Here is a 10,071-nt window from a genome sequence, read left to right as displayed (position 1 = left end):
TCAAATCACAATGCATCAACATCCTCAACAAAATTAACATTATTTATTATTACTATTGTTATTATTACTAGACACTAATTTGAAGGTAAAAAAAAAAAAAACATATTTTTCTTATCCAGATCAAATAAATTTCAAGGCTAGGAGTATATAGGTTTCTTTTTATTGGAGGAACTTAGATATTTAGATAAAATCTTTAACTGTTGATATCTCTAAGGTTTGAATCATTAATTTTAGAGGTAAAATTTATTTGAATTACAGTTTACTCCTTATCAATCACATGTAGATGTATAAGTTTCCTTATTTACGCTTTCTTAGTAATGATATAGATAAAATTTTAGGGTATGGATAAATATTTAATTCAAACATGTTATTACACCTTATTTCCTAAGCACTGCCCTTTCATGTCAGTTGGTACACAGTTCAAACACAGTAACCAAATTGATGAATTACCAAGCAGATAAGAACGAACTGAAAACCCCAAAAATTACTGCAAGGCGGTTATACGAATCAACCTTCCTCCTCTATATAAATCCCATTGCCTCTCATTTCCATTCACTCCTCACACACACTTACCCATCACTATTGCTTCTCTTGCTCTGAAATTCTCTGATTCTAATCCATTAATACTAGTTCTTTCAAAGATTTCTTCTTTTTTCTCTTTGCTTTTTTAATCAAGTTTTAATCTTCACGAAAATGGTGAATGTTCTGCACTTCTTGTTTGGGGTTTTTGGTGGGTTTTCTTGAATTTTCCTCTTCTTGTTGTTGATTTTCCATTTCTTGGTTCCATTCTAATGGCTTCTCTGTCGTTTTGTTCTTTTTTTTTTTGCAGGAAATGCTACTGCTTTATTCCTCTTTTTGTCTCCAACGTAATTATATATCTCTCTCCCCTGCTCTGTTTCTTGTTCTTGTTCTTCTATTCTTGATTATCTTGTTCTTAAATTTCTTGATTTTATTTATTCTTGAAAATGCTTATTTCTATTTAAATTATTGGCTAAATTATGGATTACAATTTGTTGATAGGATTACTTTCAAGAGAATAATAAAGAGTAAATCAACAGAGCAATTTTCAGGCGTCCCATATGTGATGACTTTGCTCAACTGTCTCCTTTCTGCCTGGTATACATCTTGTTGCTTCAACCACTTTTTTTACTATTTCTAAGTTTTATACTTTTTCTTTCAAGCTTGCTCTTTTTTAGTTTTTTACTTTCCTTCAAAAAGTTTGCTCTTAAAGCTTTTCTTGATTGTCTTTTCACTTTGTTGATGATTTTTATCCTGTAAAGGTAATCAATTGCAACTATGGCCTCTTTTTATCTCGTGTTATTGGGGCAATTTTTAGCTTCTTTTTGCTAATTTTTTCCCATCAATTTTAATTTCACTCACATGCAATTTCTTGGTTCAATTCCTGAACATTTTATTATTTTTTACCCACATTTCTTTTTGTATCCTGTTCTGTTCTTGGGATCATTGTATTCAGTCTAATCATGAGTAATTTCTACTCAGTTTCAATTAGACCCACATGTTTTATGTTTTTGAGTAACTACTGATTTGAAAATTTTCTTCTGTATAGGTATGGCCTGCCATTTGTCTCCAAGAACAATATTTTGGTGTCAACAATTAACGGGACAGGATCTGTAATTGAAAGCATATACGTGTTAGTTTTCATTTTATATGCAACAAGGAAGGAGAAGGGTAAAATCTTAGGCCTCCTTACACTTGTGCTCACCATTTTTGCTACTGTGGCCTTCGTGTCTCTGTTTGCCCTCCACGGAAGCACCAGAAAGCTCTTCTGTGGCTTGGCTGCTACTGTCTTCTCTATCATCATGTATGCCTCACCTCTGTCCATCATTGTAAGTCAAAATTCCTAAACTGTTCCCTTAATTTTTCTGTTCTTTTATTACAAATTCTACTATTTACCCCTTTTAAAGAAATAATGAAAATTAATTTCTATTTCTAATCATGATTGAATAAAAATTTAAAATTGATGAAATTAAAGGGCATATTATTCTTGTGCTTGTCACTTAGAAGATATTTCTTATGGATTAGGAGATATAAAATAGGTAAATTAATGGATAAAAAGTACCATACGTTAATTGTTAATTCTGTTATTATTTGATAATGATAACAAAGAATTAAGATATTTATGAGATTTTTTAAAATTCTTTTATAATATCTGTGCAGAGGTTGGTGATTAAAACTAAGAGTGTAGAGTTTATGCCATTCTTCTTGTCACTATTTGTGTTCCTATGCGGCACTTCCTGGTTCGTCTATGGTCTACTCGGCCATGATCCTTTTGTTGCTGTAAGTTTCTCTTAAATTTCACTTATTACCCATTAATTTTTGCAGCATTAATTATCCATTTCATGCAAAAAAGTTGACAATAATTTCAATAAATTTCAGGTCCCAAATGGGTTCGGATGTGGTCTAGGTACAGTTCAGCTAATCTTATACTTCATCTACAGAAATGGCAAAGGAGTGGACGATAGTGATGATGTCAAAAAACCCACATCACAGTCTGTTGAAATGGGTGTAGGAAAGCCTCAGCTAGAGAAGAACCAAGTTATGGTCAATGGGTCACATGACGAGCAAGTTTGAAGCCAAAAGAGAATTTGTTTTGACAATTTTTAAGTTTTCTTAGTTACGTGCTGTGGCTTTGCTTTTAATTTTGGGTTTTTTTGCCTTCAATGAAAGGGCCAATTTAGGTGATGTGAGTATGCTTTGTATACAAACAAAAATGCAACTATAGGGTATGTGTATTGGCTCTTGTGATGTGGTTTTGAGACCATCTCTTTGTCACTTTCTAAGTTCCATAAATGTGATATACAAAATATGGTCCTTAAATTGGCATGAATGACAAGTGGTCCTTTTCCTTTAAAATGTGTCATTTGATGGTCAAAATTAGTGGAAACTCACCCTATTTTTTACCCATTTGTCTTCTTTATGGAATCAAAATTTTCAAAGACTATTTTTGGCCCAAAAGGAAAGATTCAAAGAAGATTTTTGGCCCAGAAAGAAAAGTTCAAAGAAGATATCATTAAAAATCTATAGTATTTACCTTCTATATTATACCATATGGTATCTGGTAATCTTGTCTTGTAAAATAAAGCTGTTATAAGAGTCGCATTCATAATATTGTTTAATTTCCAATTAATGTGAGGTTTAGATAACTAGTTTATCTGTTAATCTAATACTTTTCCATGTGTTAACAATTAAAATCCAAGGAATTATTTAACCATCCCAGTTTTAGATTAACATAATTAAGGGAAAAAAAAAATTAAATAAGAGTATGTTTGATATTGTAATTGAATTTTCTTTTCTCCAAAAAGGTTTTTTTTTTTTTAATTCATTAGAGCTCTTATGGGCCGAAATAGGGGTAACGCACTTATTGGCTCACCAATTTGGTAAAATTGTAGTCGAGAGGACTTGAACTCAATACCTTCTATTCTTCACATAAGTTAGAAAACCAACAAGACCATCACCTGATTGCTAGAATGCTTGAGCTTTTACGTTTATTATATGTTATATTCACTTTAAAATAAAATTGAATAATTTTTAATCAATATTCTCAACAATATATTATTTTTTCCAATAGGAATAGCAAATCCATAGTAAATAAAAATTAGAAATTAGACAATATAAGATCTTGTAAGCACAATTACACACCAAGACTGTAATCTTATACTACAAGGTTAAGGCTTTTAGTATAGAAACTAAGGGAAGAAAGGTGTAGAAAACTTGGAATCAAATTTGATGATGAAAACATATATCTTTTCAGTTTTGTTCATTCAAAGAATGCAAATTTGATGATGAAAACGTTATATTTTAAATTTTTTAATTACCAGTTTTATTCACTTGAAGAATCTTACATTGCAAATAAGGCCTAAGCCTACTTAATGGGCCTGAAATGGGCTAAGCCACAATTCGAGGGCCTAACTGATCTGGCTTTTCTGGACTTTTAAAAGAACGATTAGGTTGGCCCAATACATCCTATGCATCCAGCGCCAACCGTGATGCGGTCTAATTAAGTTTTCAGCCGGTTCTGATAGGCATTAAACCGGACAATTTGCCTGTCGCATTTCCCAATAAACTGGTTCCAACTGAGTTTTAAACCTCCAGTTTACCTCCAGTTCCAACGGATATTATAATAGAGTAACTAAGAACTTGAACTAGTTTGATTTTGAAACTGGAGGCTTATTTTTCCTCCTCCATCACATCAATTTCCTCTTAGATCTTAACCGACCGATGTATAGTGTAGAGGTAAAAATTTAGTTGGTCCATTTCAAATTAAATCATACAAACCGAATATATAGAAGTAATGTAAACCAAATAAATGTTGAATGGTGTACAAAATCAAACCAAATCAATTGGGTTTGCTTTTAATTACTTTTGGGCAGATATGAGCTTATAATCTTATTACAAAAATTAAAGAGAGAAGGATGATATTGATGTGTGCAATTATAGTATTATCATGAGCATAACATAATACAGTTGCGTACTTGTATGACATGAGTAGATAAGTATTTTCCTAACAAGCATAAGATTAGCAGCATTATTAGTCTTTTATTTCGTATGCCTCAAAAATGAAAACATGAACAATCAATAAGACTAATTGCAAATTAGAAATCTACAAGCTGGGGACGGATTTAAATGTAACAAAAGGGGAAAATATTTATAATTGTTAAGTTTACTAATTTCATAAGCTTATTATATATATATATATATATATTAGGATTGAATTAAATCAAAAATCAAAATTGTTAAGTTTTAAAAATAAATGGGCTTAAGCTGAACCAAGCCTAAACAAATAAAAAAAGAAAAAATTGTATAAAACTCAAACGAATTGAATAACCAATTCAACTGCCGATTATGGACATGTTTCAGTTTATCACAAAAAAAAAAAAAAAAAAAAGAAAAAAAAAAAGAAAAAAAGAATCTTCACTCACTGTGAATTGTTAGTTCTTGTTCAATTTTTAAAATCGATGATCTAAAATCAATTTTAATTTATAAAAATGTTTGATTATATTTCAAACTAACCGTTAGCATGCCTAATTTAAGTTAGTTGTTGCTCCCTTGATATGTTTTGCGGCTCAAAGCCTTCAAGCTCCACCACAACAATGTATGGACGGTTGGCATTAAGGTTAGACTTAAAAAGTCACTGTTGTTGTTTCCTTTTCATTCCTTCACTCTAAAAGCCATGTTCAACAATATTAAATATTGCAGTAGCTATCAAATGTTGCCATAGCTGTCAACTATAACCGCTAGCTATTTTTTTAGCTATCAGCTGTTTTATATGTAGAGAAACTAATTTCTGTATGAATTCTCTCCCAAAGCTTGCTAGGAATTTTCCTTTGGGCAATCATGTTCTTTGGAATCCTCCCCCACAATGTCTTCTTGGATAACTATGAATAATTAGAGCTTGTTGGGCCAGTGTTGGGGCAAACAGCTTGCATATTAACAATACAAATTGGGCCAAGGCCTAAATTTGGGTCAAACTATGTATAATAACAGAATGGACCAAAGAATTGCTAACCATATAAATTGAGCCAAGGCCTAAATTTGGGCCCACGCGAACAGCAATCTAGAGAGAATAAACAGAGAGAAGAGATTGCTTGGACTTGTCCAGTAAACTGAGGGACACAAAGTGATAGATAACTGAAGAGGAGAGAGCAAAAAGCTGCATTTTTTAGTTCAAACTGTCAAATTAATTTGTCTGTATTTGATAGTTATATGACAGAGAAGAAGAAGGTATGACCAAGGAATTAATGTGGCAGGCCTTGGATTACCATTTTTGTACATTTGGCATGCATTTGTCTCTGTTGTAACCGTTCTGTCTCTTCAATTATAAGTCTTCTTCAATTATCACTTTGTTTTCAAATCAAAGCCTGGGTTGATTATTTTTGAAATGTAATTAAACAGTCTCTCTTGTGTAGCAATATCATAAATAGTAAATGAAATATTCTCTCTTTTCACTATGTATAAGTACCAATAAAAAATTGGATGAAAATACCGTAAGCTAGAATTTTTTTTTTTTTATTTTTTATAAAAACGAACTTGTCCAAAATTGAAATAAGTGAAATTACTTTTTTATATATTTTGACATATTTTAATATAATGATAGATAAACTCGTTCTTAAATGAGATCAAATTAATTTATAGTAACAAAACCCTAAAAACTCAATCTCCTCATGTATTGAAAACACAAACTTTTATTGATTAGTATTATAAAGGGTTAGATGAACATGTGTTCAAGTTAAATTGAAGCACAAACAGTTCATCAAGAGACTGATACAAGGCTGATTAAGTAAAGGCAGCTAGAAGATCAACAATGGAGTTTTCAATTCTTCTTGTTGCATTCTTCATCAACATCGTCCAAAGCAAATTCCCATTCGGGATTCACAGCAATTGTCACAGGCATCAATCCCTGAAATCATTACTAGTTATTTTAAAGATGCAGTATAAATATTAAAACTACCAATTAATTACTTAAAAAGTTCAGGGATTTGCTACATATGAGCAATTGCTTCAATGGCCATGGGCATTACCAATATAATAAATGTGCTTGTACTTTTCTTGTTAATTAATACTAAAAATCTGTGAGTTAAGATACATACAGATTATGTTTTAATGGCATTGTTATTGAAATTATGATAAAGATTAAAGTATTATTAAGTAAATACGACAAGAAAACCGTTACATGTTATTTCGGATTTTGCTTACACCAAATATCTTCCGATTACGACAAAAGATAATGATTATCAAAAGTCACAATAATTTAATTCCGATATAATACGACAAAAGAACTCGTTACACGAAATATTTATAAATCCAATACAATACGACAAAAGAACTCCTTAAGATGAATTTTTAAGAAGCTTGTTAATTAGTTAAGACAATGTTAGATTTGTAATCAAGTTTAAATCTAGGGTGAAGAAGAATGATAATATCTTTTTCATATGATTTCTTATCTATAGATTAGAATACAATTAAAATGACGAAAATCATATTTAAAATTCATTTGAGTAAATAAAGGAAATTACAATTTTAAGTTAAAGGAGAGTAGAATTTGTAAAAAGATAATAGAAAATTAAATTAGAATCAAATAACAAGAAAAATATTATTCATTTTTAGCATTTGTTCATGATAATATTATTTGATTTTCACATAAAAAAATAATATATAATATGATTTGACTCCAACACCATGGGAAAATTCGATATATATGGTGTTGAATATTTTAAGATTGTAAACAATTATTCGAGTTATATTAGATATAGCTACAAACAACTACTAGTTGAAAGAAAAAATAATATTTCTTTTGAAAAATAAGGACTAAAGAATTAGAGGACACACAGTTTTAATTTAAGATTATATTGAGAAAGAAAAAATTAGAAAATAAAATTATTAAATGATCTATGCACAGAAAAAATAATACTAATATGTGCATGATAGGTAACATTACAGTTGAATTAACAAATTTTTTTTTTAAAAAAAAAAGGAAAAATGAAAAGAAAAGTTATTTTTTAATTAATTTTTTAATGGAAATTAAGTGTGAAATGTAGTGAAAAATTTTAAATGAGAAATGACTTTTTTTTTTTTTTTTGGCCTATAATTTAACGATACATGCAGTGATTCCAAATCTCTGATCAAACTAAAGAAATTTAATTTAAAAATATATACATTTGGAATTATAAAATTTATAAAAACAAGAAATACCTTGTGATTAATTCAATAATCTCAAACTAAAGAATATTAATTAAATCAACAAATAATTAGCATAAAAAATGTTAATTGATCCAACGTATACATTACCTCCAGAAAGATCTTCAATGCTTCCTCTTCGCTATGCTCCGCAAGGATTTTCAGAGCTGCCTCCTGCATGTAATTAACCGGACAAAATTAATATTAATGTTAATTAAAAATTAATTAATTCCATAGATATGGCAATTTTTATATATATTATCATATACAACAAAACACACCCTGGCTGCATTCATGTCATGGTCAAACAGAGTTTTTGGCTCAGACTCAATGGACAGTTGCCTCTCAAGTGAAGGTTCAGGTACAGGATGCGACTCCATCAGTGATCTTCTTCTCCTTGTCCTTGTCCTTCTCCTACTCCTACTTCTTCTTCTCCTTCTTCTTCTTCTCCCAAACTTAGAGCAGAGGAGAAATATATAGAAAGGACTGTGTGTTTAAATTTGAATGGGAAATTGATAATAAGAAAAGGTTAATAAGAAGAAGGAAAGAAAGATCCCAAATGAGTTGTTAGGCTAAGAAATAGAAGAAAACGTGGCAGCCATGGCAGGGGATAGCACAAGAAAATGAACACATATGGCATATACCAGAAAAAGGCTCTCTAAAAGCCTAACCGACGACGTCAATGGATGGAAAGAACGACCTAGTAAAAGCCAAAATGCTTTTTCAAGTCCATGATTCTCTCTCTCTCAGTCTCTTTTGTGCTGCTGGTCTTAATATCATATAGTAACAAAAACCCTATTTCGTAATTATTCCTTCTGGAGAAAGAAAGAAAGAAAACCCTAGCTATGGCTCTCTTATACTCTCATCTTCGACGGAAACGATGATGGAACCTTTTTTTTTTATTATTTTATTTTCTTTTAATTAATTGATTGATTATACGGTGCGCACATGCATTGCGTCATTTTACCATTTTTTCATCAATAATGTAATAATATTAATTTTTATAAAAAAATATCTATCAAAATTTAAAAACCATGACCTTTTTCTTTTGGCTATTTCAATTGGGTAACTATTACTTTGTCTTTTATATTAATAGTTAATGACTTGCAGCTTTTCATTTAGTGTTATACCTAAAATAAAGAATTGCAATCAGGCGTTATTAAGAGAGAAATTATAAATTAACTCATATTTATATATATTATTTTTTATTCATAATTTTAAGCGAATCTTACCTAAATTTAGTATATAATTTAATATTTTGATTTGCACCGAATGTATCTAATTGAAAAATACTTACTTTCCTTTTTTTATTTGTCTCAAATTATAGCTTATTTACGATTTTAATGAGGCAGTTAATATTTATATTTCTCATTTTCAATGTTATATTTTTTCAAAATAACTATTTTATTTTTATTAATTACTTTTTATTTTCAGTGCTATTATTTATTGATAATCACTTTGAAAATGAGAGTATTTATGAAGTTCAACCATTTACAATACATATTAATCAAACCTAGATAATTAATTAATTTTGGTTAATGCAAAAAGTCAATAATAGATTAATAAATATATTTTATATTAAAGTAAAGGTATAACAGGAAAAAATAAATACAAATTTACATTTCTAACTAAAATAATTAATTTTTCTTAACTCTTGTAAAATAGAAAGTATGTCTATCAATTAGAGATGGAGAGAGTAATAAAGAGTGACTATACGTGGTCTAATTGTTTATCTCACGTCTTATAGAAGATATGGAGAGAAATTACTCAATGTAATTTAGAGAAATTACCTTTTTTTTTTTTTTAAGTCAATCAATTATCGACTTGAATGTATTTTCATGTGTACCCGAGGAATAGAAATATACTCGGTATAATCTAATATTTTTCGTTGTACTACCAGAAAAAAGTAATTTTCCTACCTAATAATAATACAATATTTAACGTTGACGGTTGATTTATAATTAAAGAAATTAATTACTAAACTCTGTGAGATCTCACATATAACTATAATACTTACCTACACCTAATATATATGTTCACCTATATATAAAATCAATGAAATAAAAGTATTTGGGCATACAAAGGTGTTAATATTTTTTCACTGAAAATAAAAAAAGGAAAATAATAATAATATTTTATTTAATTGGCAAATAATCATTGGCTTGGTGTACAGAAAGACTGATAAGCAAGAATTTTCCTTCACATAAATGTAGAATTTGACCATTCTTAACTTAGATGAATTATTTTACTTATTAATTAAAAAGCAAAGCTTTACTAATGAATGGTTAACATCTATAAGAGAAAAAAAAAAAAAAAGGCTTTCTCACGTACTCAGTAAGAAAAATAAATATTATATTGTTTTTTATTTATTTCTCC

At 29.3% G+C, this 10,071-nt stretch overlaps 1 protein-coding gene and 1 long non-coding RNA gene across 2 annotated transcripts; one reads left to right on the top strand and one right to left on the bottom strand.

Annotated features, from left to right (window-relative positions):
* Positions 1-555: 555 nt before the first annotated feature.
* SWEET1 (Nodulin MtN3 family protein) lies at positions 556-2,874 on the top strand. The gene is made up of 6 exons (XM_012210706.4): positions 556-730; positions 830-866; positions 1,021-1,116; positions 1,568-1,847; positions 2,179-2,298; positions 2,398-2,874. Exons 1-6 carry the CDS (start codon positions 694-696, stop codon positions 2,590-2,592), a joined length of 765 nt encoding a protein of 254 aa, XP_012066096.1. The 5' UTR covers positions 556-693; the 3' UTR covers positions 2,593-2,874.
* Positions 2,875-6,185: 3,311 nt separating this feature from the next.
* On the bottom strand, positions 6,186-8,156 carry LOC149493554 (uncharacterized). The gene is made up of 3 exons (XR_016322716.1): positions 7,977-8,156; positions 7,807-7,869; positions 6,186-6,418 (listed from the first exon to the last, which is right to left on the bottom strand). It is a non-coding gene; the product is annotated as an uncharacterized LOC149493554 (long non-coding RNA).
* Between the last annotated feature and the right edge of the window lie 1,915 nt (positions 8,157-10,071).

Source organism: Jatropha curcas, chromosome 9 (genome assembly GCF_041381405.1).
Source record: "Jatropha curcas cultivar XTBG-Jc1 chromosome 9, XTBG_Jcur_1.0, whole genome shotgun sequence".
Taxonomy (NCBI): domain Eukaryota; kingdom Viridiplantae; phylum Streptophyta; class Magnoliopsida; order Malpighiales; family Euphorbiaceae; genus Jatropha; species Jatropha curcas.
Note: the sequence above shows the minus strand (reverse complement) of the source record. Positions and strands in the feature narration are given on the sequence as shown.